We start from the raw sequence: 16,347 nt of genomic DNA, 5'->3' as shown, positions 1-16,347 counted from the left end.
GGGTCATTGGATGATCTTTGAACAATCGTTTTCCATTTCCTGCGCCTCTTCATCTCGATGAAACATGATCCATGAGGGTTTCAATCAAATACGGATGTGAACCCTACCCTGAATCTCCAAACAGAGCTACGGATACAGGGAAAAGGGAAGGGTCCAGGGCTGAACCCACAACGGAGAGTTTCAGTGGTCCTGAGCGTACATTAGGTCTCTACACTAGACTCGATCTGGATGTACACCATTTTTGTGGTTTCTGGTATTGGGGTTCCATCACGTCGTGTCTATACAGCTAGCGGGACGTGTACATATGCTGATCCGGCCTCTATTCAACCCCTTCAAAGGCGATAACACTATGGTGACAGCTGCATGTACGTACCTCCGACAGCCATTCTTCTTTTGTCCAGGGTGGAGCCGTGTATTCCAATGACAGTCCATACCGCTGGATCTGGACCCCAAGTTTATCCATGCGGTCCCAGGGGTACACATAATCCCAGTCTGAATAGGTCCCTTGTTTAAGATTAGGGTATGGGCTGACGGGAGAAAAAGTGATCTCGATCGTTTTCAATGGTGCCTTGCGCTTCCATGCAGCTATTGCAAGCTGTCGGATCCATTCTTCCTCCATGTGTCCCCAGTTGTTGATTAAACTGTGGCCCATGACGCCGAACACTAGTCCAAACGTATGCAGACTTGGACCGAGTATCAGGTCCGCATAAATTGGGTCCCATTCAAATTTTCGGTTCCACGGGTCCTCACATATCTGGGTCCGCGACAGCCGAAGAACTTCCAGCAAGGGGAAGTTGGATGCATTAAAGGATAGTCCGTGGGGGAATCCCAAAAGGTCAATGTAAATGGTTTTGAGCGTCTCTTTGTGAATGGAGAGACACATGCCAATATCATGAAGGTTCATGTCCGAGACAAAGCTTCCTGAGGTGTTGATGGTAAAGTGAACAAGCTCCTTAGGCCAATGAATGAGTGCCGCTATGGCCTCGGGGTAGTCTTTGCAGCCCCTTAGCTTCACGGACTTGAATGATGCAGATCGAGATTTCTGAAAAATTGTGAGCTTCCATCAAGTTTAAAAACATATTCCCGCGCTTACATGTGGAAGAAGCATCTCAGAGAGGGCAGAAGTGTCCGAAAGTCCCGCCGCAGAGACTTCTAATGTCTCGAGGGAGGAGGAATTGATACATTTCACAGTTTCTGCCAAAGAGATACCTCCAGTTTCATCCCACATATCTCCTTCGATCTGCAAGTTTCGAAGCTGCCCCAGATTTTGAGTTCTTTGGATCAAAGATAATGTGTATTCTCGGACCTCGTCTGGAGCTTTGGAGTAAAAGCCACCCATAAGGACCAGAGATCGAAGTCTCGTGAACCATGATATCAAGTCATTCACAACTTGAAAATCCTCTTCATTGACTTCCACAGAGTCATCGTCAATATCGATGTACAGTGAAAGGCATAATGATCGTAAAGACGGCTTGTGCAGAAGCAACCGATGAAGCTTTCGTACTTTCTCCATCGGTGGCACAGTACAACGCTCACATAGATGTGGGTGTATAAATCTGATCTCTTCATATAGAAAAGGTGATACAACTCGGTGAAAACGATGGCTCACCAGAGCCAAGGACCGGATAGTGCCATAGTCCCGTTTCCGGGGTCTTAGTTGGGCAGTGCTATCACTGAGCGTTGCCCAGTCTAAGATACCAGCTAGTAACTCGTCTGGTAGCATAATTGCCGTCATATTGTAAGATATTCAAGAAACAAGTTGTTTCTCTGGTCGAAAGAGAAGTTGTTCTCGAGAAGTACCTCCCCAAGTAGGGACCTTGGTGGATTGTAAGTACCATGATGGACAAGCTGCGGCCCCACCTAGTTGAAGGGATCATAATGGAGAATGCAGTGAAAGATCCTGAAATGAATGAGCAACTCACATGCTGCCTCAATGAACACCAGTTCAAGGAAGCCCTCTGGCCCCTAGTGTAGTTGTTTAATGCCACCAGGACCGGCACACTACACCCACCCACTTCAGCTGGTAATACACATACCGCAAGCGCTGGGTGTCCCCGAAAGCCGTAAAAAGAGCTTGAACTATGCTAGCGCCATTGGCCATGGGCAGAGCCAGGGTATATTCCATTGTCGTACCGCGTATGAAGCTCCTGTAGGTCCCCTGGACAGCTCCAATCTGTAAGAGCTTGAGGCTTTCTTTTAAAACGGAGTAACCAGCTCACTTTCCTCCTGCAACTTTCCTTCCCCTCTCCCAATCCGTGCATCTGAAACGGTTCCAGTCTTCAGTCTACATCATGAAGCTCACTCAGACTATTCTGGCTCTGGCCATTGCATCGGCGGCTAATGCCCAGCTGGGCTCTCTGCCTCCCTGTGCGGTATTTACTCACATTCAACATCAACGTCCAGGTGAACCAAGAAACATGACTCTTGCTGACAATTGGAAACAGCAAACCTGTGCTACCAAGGCTATCCCCGCTAGCTGTGGCGTCGATGTCGCTTGTATTTGTAACAACAAGAGTTTCCTAAGCGACATCGCCTGCTGCATCGTTGGCAAGTGTACTACCGCGGAGCAAGAGGGTACGTTTCTATACCAATGGCGCACGAAGTATGGTTTAAATACTAACTCTGGCACCCCCGCTTTTTATAGACACTCTAAAGGCAGCCAAGGCAATCTGTTCAGCAGGCGGCGTCACGGACCTGCCTAGCACGGTCGCCTGCACAACTGGCGCATCCAGCACTTCTACTTCAGGTGCCTCGGCCACTACCTCGGACAGAACCTCTACCACTACCGCCTCTAGCACCACAACCGCAAGTGCTTCCGAGACCACCGTCAGTGGTACCGCTGAAGCCAGCACCACGGAGTCTTCGTCTACCACCAAGTCCGGCACCGAAAGCACTTCTACCTCTGGCTCGGCTACTGCGTCTTCAGCTTCGGCAGCCGCCACCACCGGTGGTGCTGCGCTCGGACATAACAAGGACGCTTCCTTCATGGCCGCCGCCGGAGCTGCTGCGGCCTTTGCCATCCTCATCTAGACAGTGACCATTGTCAGATATCGGCGTCACGGCGCAATCCAGTGATCAGCGATCGAGGAAAAGCATATTTAAGAAGAATCGGCGAGCACGATATGTCTATGATTATATCTCTTTAGACCAAGTTTTGTGCCAATGAAAATATTTTATGGCCGGATCGAATCGAATCGAGCATGGGTACTCTAATAATACACTTTCTGGTTATGGATGTCTAGCTTTCCTTGGCGTCTTCTAGCAGCTTGGTCATTCGCTCTTGTCGCTCCTCGCGGAGAGTGACGAAGATCTGTATCACCATGTCAGCAGAGGCATATGAACATCGCTCCAGCGGGATTCAACTCACCCAAAACCACGCCATCATCTCCATAAACCCAAAAGTAAACACAGCACGGTTCTTCAACCTATCAAGGCCGGCAGCGGTTGACGCAGCGGTATAGGAAGATGCCACGAATGAACCCTTGTTCGAATAGATAAACAATGCAATGCTAGCATAGACGGCAACGCGAGCCATGGCCACGTTAATCCAGACATTCCAGTACACGGTCAGGGACTTGGCAATATAATGGGGCAGCTTCTCCAGAGCGCGGAGATCTTCGGAAGCGAGGTTGGGATTGCGGAAAGGTCGGATATAAGGCATGGCTTCATTCAATGCATCGTGGAAGGGAAGACTGGCCAGAAGGAAGATGTCGACCAGAGCTTCGACGAAGAGGAAAATGGCACAAAACACGAAAGGGGAGTTTAAGGAACTTGTGGCCGGAGGAAAGTCCTGTAATTGAATGTTTCATCAGTCAATTGATCTTACATAGCGATCGAATGTCAGAGCCGAGGATTCCATACGACTTTCAAGGTTTCTCCCATCATAAACACGATATTGGAATCGGTGATCACCTCTGGGCTTTTGACGAGGTACCCAGCAATAACAACCAAAAGCACGGCATGTGCCTGGATGAGGGTTTTCGACGAAATCAAGACCATTTTGACGGTCGGGTGGTGGTCCTAGGGGTGTTGGAGAAGTTACAAAGTGGTCTTTCTGCGGGAAGCCAGTTGCTCCGTTTGGAATTCTAAAAGAGTAACATGTGGGGGAAGCCAGCTTCGCCATTCAATCCCCCCACCAACAGACAACTTGCAGTGCTTGCACGAGAACAACCCTCGGAGAGTGTGCATATGGGACTAATCTTGTGAAACAGAGCGAATTAACGGAAATTCCACGTTCGCCAAAGCTTTCTTCATAGTCGTTGCTTGTGCTTATCACCACGATGGTGGCACTCTTTACCACCGAACGCCACGTGAAATATTACCTGCGCTGTCTGAAGACCTTCCTGCCGTCTGCCTATACCTCGAATGACTCAAATCGCATGCTTCTGGCCTACTTTAGCCTCTCTGGACTAGATGTCTTGGATGTTTTGCAGGCCAAAACAACGCCGGAGGAGAGACAATCGTACATCAACTGGCTCTACCACTGCCAGGTCCCCTCTGGTGGCTTTCGCGGGTTTCCAGGCACAGATTTCGGAGCAGAGAGACGGACAGTGGACAATGCAGTGTGGGATCCAGCCAATGTACCGGCCACATTCTTTGCACTTGTGAACCTGCTCATTCTGGGCGACGATCTATCCCGGGTCAAACGAAGAGGATGCCTCCAGTGGCTACCTCGGCTACAACGTGCCGACGGAAGCTTTGGAGAGGTACTAGGGCCCGATGCAAGAATTGAGGGTGATCGCGACCTGCGGTACTGTATGTGTGCGGCTGGTATCCGGTATATATTGCGGGGAAGTATGAGCAAAGGCGTTGAAGACGTAAATGATATCGATGTGCCCGGCTTTATGTCATTCATCCAAGCGTGTCAGGTAAACTCAATTCATGATATTTTTATTCTTCTGACTAGGTCATTCTCTGGCTACTGACTCGCGCTTCCTGAACTAGGCTTACGATGGCGGAATGGCCGAATCCCCTTTCCGTGAACCTCACAGTCGGTATCCCCAGTCTGTTTCCTCTCCCTGATCTTTCTGACGATGGCGCCCAGGTGGTCATACATATTGTGCAGTTGGATCTCTAGACTTTCTGCGTCGGGCAGGCACGGACACCCAAGCGGTTCCCATGCTGTCGCCGGGCTCGGAGAAGTTTGAAATGTTGCTTTCATGGCTGGCTTCACGACAGACTGGTGAACTCGGCGAGGGAGAAGATGAGGATGACGAAGATGACGAGGATGACGAAACCGGGACAAGTGTACTAGATACACAGCCGACCGAAGATGTGACAAGGTCGCTGGAAGAACAGATCATCGCACTGCCCGGTCTCACTGCATTGAGTACCGAGTCAATACCATGCGCCGGATTCAATGGACGGTGTAACAAGTTTGCCGACACCTGCTATTCGTTTTGGAACGGTGCGACCCTGATGGTATGTGTCGCATTGAGACCAGCGTGAATACCCTCCCCCTCTTTCTTACCGTATAATAGATGCTGGATCGATACTCCGTGATAGATGACGTGCGTAACCGGCGATATCTTCTTGAAAAGGTCCAACACCTGGTGGGTGGATTTGGGAAATCGGTTGGAGATCCCCCGGGTAAGACAGAGAACGCCTTGATGACACCTTTAGTGGCGAATTTCCATTGCTGACCAAATCTCTCCCAGATCTCCTCCACTCTTATTTTGGCATGGTGTCATTGGCTTTCCAGGGTGAAGAGGGATTGGCGCGTGTCGACCCTGCACTGGTCACAACGGAGCGAGTCGTGCAGCATCTTGAATCCCTTTCGTGGCGGTCATAGGCCCGAACGTATGATCAAATCCGCCAAAGGGGGGCAATTGCATGGCCCAATGATGACTTGGGCCAATAAGCGCCTCGCATATAGATTTGAGAGTCTACCTGTATTGGGCTTTTTATATCATCAAGGGAATGAACGGGATCAAGGGGGAAAGAAGAAAAAAAAAACATTGTGTCGTCACCGGAGACCAAGTCAGCATCAACCACGTTGGCCAACACAATAACAATAAAAACTAGGAAAGTTAAATTGCACACTCCGTACATTAAACCGAGAAGTAGAATATACAATTGAGAATGAAACGGAACAATTTCCACTTTTTTTTTCCCGGTTCAGGGGCTTGAGATCCCGCGGTATGATGGAATGAAGTGATTTAGAGCGTTCGAGTCCACAGCCGAATACTCCACACCACGTTTCCCCGACCGTTTTGACGGAAACCTTGTATGCACTTTTACTTCTCTCTCTTATCCTTGGCTCTTACAACCTGTCTCTCCCCCGCCGAAACTACAGTTCCGCCTTTTTGAATGGCAACATTGCGCAACTCACTTCACCCCTAACACCCATACGCGACACAGATCTCCGCGGCCGACGGCAACCTCGGAGATCGATTATAACACATGCCGCCCAGGACGAGAGCGGGGGTTCAAAGCCAGAAGCAAAAGGAAAAGGTACGTTCGATCTTCGGGATGCAATCCCACGGCTCAACTTCCGCGGTTTCATGGGCCTCCGCCGCGCAGGAACATGTGGGCTAACATCGAGGCCGTTTCTTCTGGTCGCGCATCATAGCAGCTTGCGAACTCCTACAATGAATTACTCGAGTTCGTGTCCCTCTCGATCGAATTGACAATGCCTGATGACTGATACGCGGCCTGTATAGAGAGTTCTCGTCCAAGGATCTTCGGAGCGTGGGAAATTACACTTTAGGGAGGTTGATTGGCAAGGGCTCTTTCGGAAAGGTCTACCTCGCGTCGCACAAGCTCACCAACGGCTCCAAGGTACGAGATACAAGTGGACTAGGAAATCAAGGCATTCCTGGGTGCTAACGCGCAAGGCAGGTGGTTCTCAAGTCTTCTCGTAAGGAGGACACAAATTTGGCCCGCGAGATACATCACCATCGTCAATTTCTTCATCCCCATATTGCGCGTCTCTACGAGGTGGTTGTGACTGAAAATCTGGTGTGGCTGGTCCTGGAATACTGTCAGGGTATAGTTCATTCGGTCTTGTATTGAGCGCGGAATTATAGGCTGACACATATATCTACCGTCTAGGTGACGAACTTTACAACTACCTCCTGCGCCACGGTTCATTGCCGGTCGACAAAGTAAAACGGATATTCACCCAGTTGGTGGGAGCAGTGGCCTATGTTCATAGCAAGTCTTGCGTGCATCGGGATCTGAAATTGGAGAACATTCTCCTGGACAAACAAGAGAACGTCAAGCTCTGCGATTTCGGATTTACACGCGAATATGAGGGCAAATCGAGTTACTTGCAGACTTTCTGCGGGACAATATGCTACAGTGCCCCGGAAATGTTGAAGGGAGAGAAATACGCCGGTGAGAAGGTGGATGTGTGGAGCTTGGGTATTATCCTATATGCCCTACTTGCCGGCGAGCTGCCATACGACGACGACGATGATCAGGTCACCAAGAACCGGATTCTATCGGAGGAACCCATCTACAATGCCAAGTTCCCGGAAGATGCGAAGGCTCTCATCAACCTTCTTTTGTCGAAACGTCCATTGATTCGACCAAGCCTCGAAGAAATTCTCGCCCATCCTTTCCTCGCAGAGCATGCTCCTGAGCAACTCGCGATCCTTAAGATCCCGCGACCTTCACCTTTCACGACACCGCTCGAGAAGACGACATTGCAACGGATGAAAAGTGCGGGAGTCAACATCGACGAAATCATTGAGAATGTCTTGGCACAACGATGCGATCCTCTAGCTGGGTGGTGGGCATTGCTGATCGAGAAGGAGCAGCGGAAAGAACAAAAACGAGAGCGCAAGCGTCGGGAGCGAGAAGCAGAGGTCAAGAACCTTCGTCGTCTCAGCGCTGCTAGTAGCCGGTTTGAGAAGCTCTCATCGGCATTGGTGGAGGTAGATGAGGAAGGACAGGGAAATGCAGGCAGTCAGCTATCAGATCGGGGGCGTCGCGACAGGCGGAGCCTGCCATCTCAATTGGCAGTGCCGGAACTTCCTGCACTGCCCGAGCCACTACCTGTTCAGACACCTGAACTGAAGAGTGCTCCTCCTACGCCTCTCGATAAGGACTCTATACATTCAGCCTCATCATCGCGACAACGGCCGGTTCCACCACCGAAGGATAAGAGGCGATCCCGCCCGAGCATGCTGCATGTCAGTGCCTCACAACCGGAGCTTGCCCAGCATCATGGCCTCTTCCGTCGTCGAACCTCCGCGAATCGACGCCACAATCCAATAATTAGCCAACTAGCTTCGCTCAAGCACTGGTTCGTGGAATCAGCCAAGCGGGCGAAGTCGCCGAGTGCCAAATCAGCTGGCTCGCGCAAGTTTACCGACAAATTTAGCCCAGCGAAAAGTCAAGATACTGGCAAAAAGGCTACTTCCTTACCTGCTTCGGTTGAGCCAGCTGAAGAAGTTGTCACTCCTACCCAGATCAAACGAATCTCCAATGCCAGCAGCCTGGCCCCTAGCAGCGCTTCCTACCGCCAAAATCGCCATTCCTACCCTCGTCAGCCACGAGCGTTGAACACTGGCCATTCGAGTAATCGAAACTCACTTTCACCATCACCAATCACTCCCCGTGGATCCTATCGACGGTCATCAGCCGGACTACGGGGTCGCAAGTCAACATCTTCGTCCGTCTCCTCTATTCGCAGTATTCACCACACCCGCGCCCATTCCAAGGCTTCGTCAATCTCATCCAATAGTATTGATACGGTTGCCACACCTACAGCCCGAATTTCCAAGTCACCTCACGCTTCCCTTAAAGTCCTACCTACTACACCGGGTGCATCAGCTCGTTTCCCTAGCAATATTCGATATGTTCGCGGCCCTAGCGGTGTGCCTAGGGAATTCGGCGAGCATCTAGTTCCAGGACCGTCAAATTTCAATGAAGCGGTGCCTGCACCCTTACTTTATTCTCCTTCGTCAAGCCTGGTGTTTGCTCGGCGAAAGAGGTCTGCTTTCAAGGGTCCCATGCTTCATACATCAAATCTGATGGCTCCTGGTAGCATGGTCCACTCTCCGATCCCTGGTCAGCCTGATGGCGCAATAGAGCCAATAGTTGCCGGTGGACGGCCTGCTGCTCGCAAGAGCCAGATCATTGAAGAAGAGGAAGACGACGAGGATATTGAAGAAGTTGACCACTTTGATGGCGAAGAGGAGACTGGCGAGCCAGCTGACGTAGTTGACGAGGATGACCCAGAGACGGAAACCATCAAAGATTCTGCTGAAGTAGCCCAGGAGACTGGATCTCCTGCATCAATCCGCAAGCCGGCTCTTGAACCTGCTGCAGAATTGGAGTCCAGTCCGATCCGACCTCCACGCTCATCTTCATTGCGCTCACCACCACCTGAAGCTGCCACGGCAATTGCCGAGTTGACTGGTAGCACTGATCTACAGCAAGATGATATTGCGATCATCAAGAATGCCGATGCCGCTGGCGACGCGGCTTCTCCGCATGTTGCTTCCCACCAATAATGTTTTCATTCATTTTCTGGACACCGGTGCTTCCGTGTTCATCCCTACGATCTCATTGCTTTATCCCCTGTTAGACAATAGACCTGTTTTGTGATTCCTTTTATACCCCTCATGTTTGCCATTTCATACACACCATGTGTTCACTTTGCTTGCATTTCCTAATTGCTATCTGCTTGGGGCATCTTACCATTGGTCACCATAGCTGAATCTTTGATTTGGGCCCGCTTTCTCTCTCTCTCTTTTTTGTGCCTCTCCTAGTCTCCTTCATCTTGCTCCGATACTCTGCTTTACGAAGTGTTCCGCTCTCTATCGACATTTCCTATGATTTTCTTTACCCTACACCGACTCCCCATCCCCGGATACCTTTTCATCTTGTTTCCAGTCCGCATCGCTTCATTATCTCTCCATAGACTATTGGTTCGAATACGACACCGGCGCCTGCATAATGACAGAATCTTGTCCCAGCATCGCAAAATTACAAAATCAAAAGCGTATAATATTCATTTCTGTATTGATCCCTCACATTAATGTCATCTTGTCACAGCACGTACGTTTATCTCAACCGGTACAGATATTACTCAAGAGCCGATACACTGCACATCAAGAATAAGCAGCTGTCTTGTCCACTTCCTGATCCTCCTTTCCGACAGCTGTTTCTTCATCCTTGCCACTCTCGACCTGAAGTCCAACTGTGCTTTCTCCAACCTTATCAACTGTATCCCGGTAAGAAGGAGCAAAATTGACAGTAACAGCATAGGTCCAAGCGACAACCATGAACTGCGTTACACAGATTAGCAATACAACCCCAGAGAGCAAGTTTCCAAGGCATTTATAGCATACCATTGTAGGAACAATCATCGCGAACCCAGTGTCGTTGCGCATATCAGCAACATGTCCCAGGATGGGAGGAACGACAGCACCACCACAGACACCACCAACAATGAACCCGGAACCACGTTTATAATGGCGCCCAAGGCCACGGATTCCCAGAGCCACGATAGTAGGGAAGCAAACGGACTCGAAGAAGAGTGTCATAAAGAGCATAGCTAATAATAGCCAGGATCAGTTTCACCACTCAACCCGTACAGCCAAAAGCGAAAAACATACCAATACCACGTTGGTCTCTCTGCGTCACTGACGCAGCAAGGAAAGCTACACAGCAAGAAAGATAGACCAGGAAGATATAGCGAGCCTTGGTATACTTCATCAATCCCGAACCCAGGAATCGGCCCACAGCAAAAGCCCCCTGCGCACCCGCAAGTAGCTTGGCTCCCTTCGCACTATCAGTGCCAGGCCATGTATCAACAGCGTAGTTAATAAAGTAGCCTGCGATAGCAACTAGAGAGGGCCGTTAGAGCAACCGGGATATAGTCCAAAGGAACACGAAAAGACAAGAGAACATACCCTGAGCACCAGTATAAGTAAACTGCGCCAACGTCGCATGAAACAACTTCCACTGTTTCCAGAAGGGCTTATCCTGCTCATCAACATGAGTAGTGGATACCTGGAATGCCATATCCTCATCCGTCACCTCTGGGATATCGGAAACGAAGAACACAGCCGCAAGGCAGAAGACGAAGATACCGATAGCGAGGTAAACCCACTGCACACGCTGCAGGGCAGCAACATCATCGACCGTCTCAGTGAAAAAGGCATAAGAGCCCAGTACAGGACCAACAACGGTTCCAATTGCATTGAAAGCCTGCGCGAAATTGATACGGATTTCGGAGTAGCGAGGTGGACCGCACACTATAAGAAGCCAATAATTAGCCAACGAATAGATAGTCATCAAAATATCGGATAAGAACGATAGAATGGCATTCCATAGCTCTATAAAGCAGGAGGATTGAGTACTTACCAGTTAGATATGGATTTGCAGCGGTTTCGAGCGACCCCAGCCCAGATCCAATCACGAATGTCGCACCACAGAATCCACCAAATGATTGATGAAGACCTGCAGGCCACATACACAGTGCTCCAATACCATAAAGTATCAAACCAAAAATAAACACGGTCTTATAGCCGAAGTGACGCAGAATCCAATTTGCGTAACCAAGAGAGGCGAGTGGATAGGCGCTAGACTAGATTAGTGAACTGGTTTCTCTTGTGTATTGAACACCTTGGCTTCAATGGAACCGAACCTGGGAGAACCTACCCGAAATAAGCTGCTTGAAGCCCAGCCGAACGACCTCGGTCGATATGCAGAGTGTTTTGGAAGTGTTTGTTCAGTGTATCCAGGAGTCCGTATGCAAAGCCCTAGTATCTTAAGCTTCAAGGTCCCCGTGAAAACTGACTGATAGCTACCCCGTACATACCCAAAGAAAGAACAAAATAGTAACTAGACTCAGAGGCCATAGACTCTGGCGGAGAGTCAAAGTTGCGGCGGAAGTAGTTTGCCGGTTATCGACGCGCAGACCAGACCGTTTCTTGATGAATTCCTTAAACCCCATTTTGGCGGAGTCTATATAAAATTGGGGTATAGGAGATAGATTTCAAAGAGTAGGGGGGAAAGAGCCTCCGAAGCAGAAAATGGCCCCTAGAAAAGAAGAAAAAGGACAGGAAGAATGCAGGTATTTCAACCCTCGAAACACGGATTAGTTGGCGCTATTATTACAGGGTCGCACCAGAATGTCACCCCCGCGGACTTGGAGACTCCGCATCGTTGATCTGGGGTACAGTGTCGATCTCTGCCTGTATGGTGCTCTATCCCGCATGCTTAACCAGTCAGGCGTCGTAACTCTATGCCAAGGGTCCGGCAAACTCTTTTGCGAGCCGTGTGCACTAAGCATGGGGGAGACGTGTCGAACACACCGTATTACACGGGGGGGGGGGGGGTTAGGCTATGCGCGAGACAAGTGGAGCAAGTAATTGCAAAATTACGATCAACGATTTCATTGGGCCTTTCATCTATAAATGGCATGATATATGAGGTCTAGGCGACAGGAACTTGCCTCTCAGGCTCCATAGCGCATCCGTCTCTCTATTCAAAGCAAAAACTAGCCTCCATCTTCTATATGCCATATCGGATCATCTCGTCATTTTCTATTGCTTATGCGCGCTTGGGCTTGCCGGCAGTACCATTCTGGGTAACTGCGACATCGGTGACATGTGAAGTGTCAAGGCGGCGCTCTGCGAACTTGAGGATCTCGTCGATCACGCTAGAAACGGGTTAGCATATGAAAAACAAAATAAGAACAACGAGACAAGCTTACATAACAGGAGCACTGATCACCAAAACCGCCTGCCATTCAGTCCAGTTCAGAGGGATAATAGCGAACAAGCTCTGGAGGAAGGGAATGTAGAGGATAGCAAAGTGAAGAGCCATCGACAGGGTGATGGCATACACCAGCATCGGGTTGTTGTGCAGGAAGAAGGTGAAGAGAGACTCGCTAGAAGACAGGGCGTTCATCGCGTTCAGCATCTCAATGACCACCAGAATGGAAAGAGACACGGTCGACGCGGACTTGGCCATATCGTTGCTGAACATCTCGCAGCCAATTTCGGGGAACTGAGAAGAGCAACGGTGGAAGTGAGACTAGACATCCGTTAGTACATGATCAAGGCCCAAACTAATCACCAAGAGGACTTACCAGCTGGAAGTAGCTAATCTGAGGGCCCTCGGGGTTGTACATGAACCACCAAACATAACCGAACACTGTAGCGGCACCAACATAGGTACCAATAACCATGTAACGAAACAAGAGCCAGCCACCAACAAGGGGCTCATCACGGCGACGAGGACGGCGTTTCATGACATCGTGGTCAGGGGGGTTGAAGGAGAGAGCGGTAGCAGGGAGACCATCGGTGACAAGGTTGACCCACAGAAGTTGAACAGGAACCAGAGCCTCGGGCATACCCAGAGCGGCGGTAAGGAAAATAGAGACGACCTCACCGATGTTAGATGAGATGAGATACCGGATGAACTGCTGGGTGTTGCTGTAGATGGATCGACCTTCCTCAACGGCGACAGTGATCGTAGCAAAGTTGTCGTCTGCGAGAACCATGTCGGCAGCAAGCTTGGCCACATCAGTACCAGTACCCATGGCAACACCAATATCGGACTTCTTGAGAGCGGGGGCATCGTTGACACCGTCACCAGTCATGGCAACCACATGGTTCATGGACTGAAGCAGATCAACCAACTTGGACTTGTGAGTGGGCTCGGTGCGGGAGAACAGGGACGCGGTCTCAACCGCCTTCATCTTCTCGCCCTCGCTGAGGTTATCGAATTCGCGGCCGGTGAAGCTCTTGCCAGTGAGATCCTCGTTGGCTCCGAAGATACCAATTTGGCGACAGATGGACTCTGCGGTGTTGGGGCTATCACCAGTGATGACAATGACACGAATACCAGCATCCCTACACTTCTTGATCGAAGCTGCAACCTCGGGGCGCGGGGGGTCCAACATGCCAACAAGACCAATGAGAGTCATGTTCTGCTCAAGCTTGGCGTAGTCCTCGGTAGAGGTTGCATTCTTCAGGAGTTTGTTGCCAGACACGTCACTCACACTCGCGATGGCCATGACGCGGAGACCCTTGTTACCGTATTCGACCACCTGCTCAGAAAGCAGCTGAGCGTGCTTCTTGGAAAGAGGGACTTGGGATCCTTCGGAGCCTTGCAAGACATGAGAGCAGCGTTCCAGAATTGATTCGGGGGCACCCTTGACCAGAAGCTTCTGCTCCTTGCCCTGGCCAACAAGAACCGACATACTCTTACGGTCACGGGAGAACTCGTAAGTGGCCTGGAGCGGAAGACGGGATTCGTAGTGCGAGCTTGCGAGATGCAGTCTCTCAGAAGCTGGAAGGCGGAAAAGATTCTGGTTCGCGGCGGCGTCGCTGGTACCAATCTTCTCAGTCAAGGCGCGGAGGGCTGCCTCCGTTGGTTCACCAATGTTTGAAAAGGCACGAGTTTTAGCATCATAGGACAATGTAGCGGCGTTGCAAAGAGCGGTAACTTCGGTAAGCTGGCGGATAGTAGACGAGGTCACAGCCAGATTTTCAACCACCTTACCATTGCAGGACAGCTTGCCCTCCGGGGTAAAGGTGGTACCCTCAACGTCAATTTCCTCGACACCGTTGCCAGAGCTAGCCAGGTAAACGATCTTCTCAACACTCATCTGGTTGGTGGTCAAGGTTCCTGTCTTGTCAGAGCAAATCACACTGCAGCTACCCAGAGTTTCCACCGAGGGCAGGGACCGGACAACTGCGTTCTTCTGGGCCATCTTGCGCGTTCCAAGAGCCAAGCAAGTGGTGATGACCACAGCAAGACCTTCAGGAATAGCGGCGACACCGAGAGAGACTGCAATCTTAAGGTAGTAGATTGCACCCTTGGTCCAAGATCCACCGAAAGAGGGGTCGTTGAAGTGTTCAATGTTGATGAGCCAAACCAGGACACAAATGACGGTAATCACCTTCGCAAGCATGTCACCAAAGTCATTCAGCTTCTGCTTCAGAGGGGTTGGCTCCGAGATCTGAGAAGTAATGCTATCGTGAATGTCACCAATGGCAGTAGATCCACCAGTCAAGACAACCAAGGCAGTAGCGTGGCCATTGACCACGGTGGTACCCGAGAAAAGCATGTTAACCTGCTCCTGCTTGACAGCCTGGCGGTCCTTGACAGCGCCGGTCTCCTTGCCAACACTCTCACTCTCGCCAGTCAAGATAGCCTGGTCAACGCGGAAGCTGTTGCTGTGGATAGAGAGCAGACGGCAGTCGGCGGGGACACGGTCACCAACGGCAATGTGAATCACATCACCAGGGACTAGATCCTCAGCCTTGACACGCTGAGATTTTCCACCACGCACGACCTTGGCCTCGTTGGCCGAATATTCCTGGAGGGCCGCAATCGCCTTCTCAGCGCTGCTTTCCTGGGTCACACCCACCACCGCATTGAGAATCAAAATAGTAAGAATCTGTTATGATGGAGAACCAATTAGCAAGTGAACAATCAATGGACCATTCTCCAAAGAAAGGGCCCGTTAATGATAGAGGTACGCACCACAGCCGGGTCGACAAAGGCAGTCCAGTCGTCGCTCTCTTCGAACAGGGCCAAAACAAAAGAAACAGCAGCAGATCCAAGAAGAATAAGGACCAGTTGGTCCTTGAATTGCTCCAGAATCAATTCCCAAAGAGGAGTCGGAGGGTCTTCGGCCAGGGCTAGAGGGTTGTTAGTTTATCACGACGAAACGTCAAGATAGTGAGTCACTGACCATTAGGACCATGCTGCTGTCTAGACTTCAGCACGGCATCTTGTGACAGGCCTGCGTTTTCCGAGACATTGAAATGGTCCAGCGCCTCTGCTGGGGTATTTAGAAAAGCGTTCTCCATTACGAGCTACTCGTACTGGATCACAGATGGGGGTCCAGAGAGCACCGGGGCAGATATGCGGAGAGTCTGGGGAATGACAGAAATAGGAAAAAGAAAAAGAAAGGATTAAACTCGATACATGGATGTCGAGGCGGTGGCCAGTCGAAGTCGAAGAATTGGCAGACGCTCAGGATATGCAGGGAAACGAGTAATAAGTACTGGGGATTTCCGTGTTCTCACAAAAAGCGCGACGTAAAAGTGGAGGCGGCGGAGCAACAACGTGTTCTCATCCAGTTGATTCCATTTCCGAATCGGGGGTCTGCTGAATCAGCAACAGGGCTGAACCTGACACTCCGCAACAGTCCTTTGTTCTCCACTATCGCGGTTAATTATTCGGCCCAGACCATCATGTCTGATACAAATGCATCTTACTCTTATCATTCTGGTCAAGCCCTTCCCAAGTGCTGGCTTGATTAGTTCTCACCTTTCCTGAAGGGGTATCGGGGATCTCCAGTATGTCTTCCGAGAGCTGCGATGGAATTATGGGGCATTTGCTAGGCTGCATCGTTCTCACGCGGCA

General features: G+C 50.4%; 7 protein-coding genes across 7 annotated transcripts; 3 read left to right on the top strand and 4 right to left on the bottom strand.

The window, feature by feature from the left end:
- Positions 1-319: 319 nt before the first annotated feature.
- On the bottom strand, positions 320-1,339 carry N7503_010908 (uncharacterized protein; the record flags this gene model as incomplete). The annotated part of the gene is made up of 2 exons (XM_057070454.1): positions 320-1,042; positions 1,094-1,339. 2 exons carry the CDS (start codon positions 1,337-1,339, stop codon positions 320-322), a joined length of 969 nt encoding a protein of 322 aa, XP_056917065.1.
- A 952-nt stretch (positions 1,340-2,291) lies between these two features.
- N7503_010907 (CFEM domain-containing protein) lies at positions 2,292-3,030 on the top strand (the record flags this gene model as incomplete). The annotated part of the gene is made up of 3 exons (XM_057070453.1): positions 2,292-2,372; positions 2,445-2,574; positions 2,645-3,030. The coding sequence occupies 3 exons, from the start codon at positions 2,292-2,294 to the stop codon at positions 3,028-3,030; spliced, it is 597 nt and encodes a 198-aa protein (XP_056917064.1).
- A 195-nt stretch (positions 3,031-3,225) lies between these two features.
- On the bottom strand, positions 3,226-4,020 carry N7503_010906 (uncharacterized protein; the record flags this gene model as incomplete). The annotated part of the gene is made up of 3 exons (XM_057070452.1): positions 3,226-3,310; positions 3,368-3,790; positions 3,862-4,020. Coding segments are annotated over 3 exons (654 nt in total), but the record flags the coding sequence as incomplete, so codon positions are not given.
- Positions 4,021-4,280: 260 nt separating this feature from the next.
- Positions 4,281-5,791, top strand: cdc43 (protein geranylgeranyltransferase type I subunit CDC43; the record flags this gene model as incomplete). The annotated part of the gene is made up of 5 exons (XM_057070451.1): positions 4,281-4,868; positions 4,945-4,990; positions 5,045-5,421; positions 5,481-5,589; positions 5,658-5,791. The coding sequence occupies 5 exons, from the start codon at positions 4,281-4,283 to the stop codon at positions 5,789-5,791; spliced, it is 1,254 nt and encodes a 417-aa protein (XP_056917062.1).
- Positions 5,792-6,402: 611 nt separating this feature from the next.
- N7503_010904 (non-specific serine/threonine protein kinase) lies at positions 6,403-9,464 on the top strand (the record flags this gene model as incomplete). The annotated part of the gene is made up of 5 exons (XM_057070450.1): positions 6,403-6,453; positions 6,572-6,603; positions 6,663-6,780; positions 6,841-6,988; positions 7,054-9,464. The coding sequence occupies 5 exons, from the start codon at positions 6,403-6,405 to the stop codon at positions 9,462-9,464; spliced, it is 2,760 nt and encodes a 919-aa protein (XP_056917061.1).
- A 600-nt stretch (positions 9,465-10,064) lies between these two features.
- N7503_010903 (putative l-fucose permease) lies at positions 10,065-11,914 on the bottom strand (the record flags this gene model as incomplete). The annotated part of the gene is made up of 7 exons (XM_057070449.1): positions 10,065-10,241; positions 10,305-10,510; positions 10,572-10,802; positions 10,869-11,213; positions 11,323-11,540; positions 11,620-11,720; positions 11,780-11,914. 7 exons carry the CDS (start codon positions 11,912-11,914, stop codon positions 10,065-10,067), a joined length of 1,413 nt encoding a protein of 470 aa, XP_056917060.1.
- Positions 11,915-12,513: 599 nt separating this feature from the next.
- On the bottom strand, positions 12,514-15,788 carry N7503_010902 (calcium-transporting ATPase; the record flags this gene model as incomplete). The annotated part of the gene is made up of 5 exons (XM_057070448.1): positions 12,514-12,622; positions 12,677-12,999; positions 13,055-15,373; positions 15,460-15,617; positions 15,671-15,788. 5 exons carry the CDS (start codon positions 15,786-15,788, stop codon positions 12,514-12,516), a joined length of 3,027 nt encoding a protein of 1,008 aa, XP_056917059.1.
- Between the last annotated feature and the right edge of the window lie 559 nt (positions 15,789-16,347).

Source organism: Penicillium pulvis (assembly GCF_028828015.1).
Source record: "Penicillium pulvis strain IBT 33274 chromosome Unknown scaffold_8_segment0_segment0, whole genome shotgun sequence".
NCBI classification, from domain to species: Eukaryota; Fungi; Ascomycota; class Eurotiomycetes; order Eurotiales; family Aspergillaceae; genus Penicillium; species Penicillium pulvis.
The sequence above is the reverse complement of the archived record's forward strand: the minus strand, read 5'-3'. Positions and strand labels throughout refer to the sequence as shown.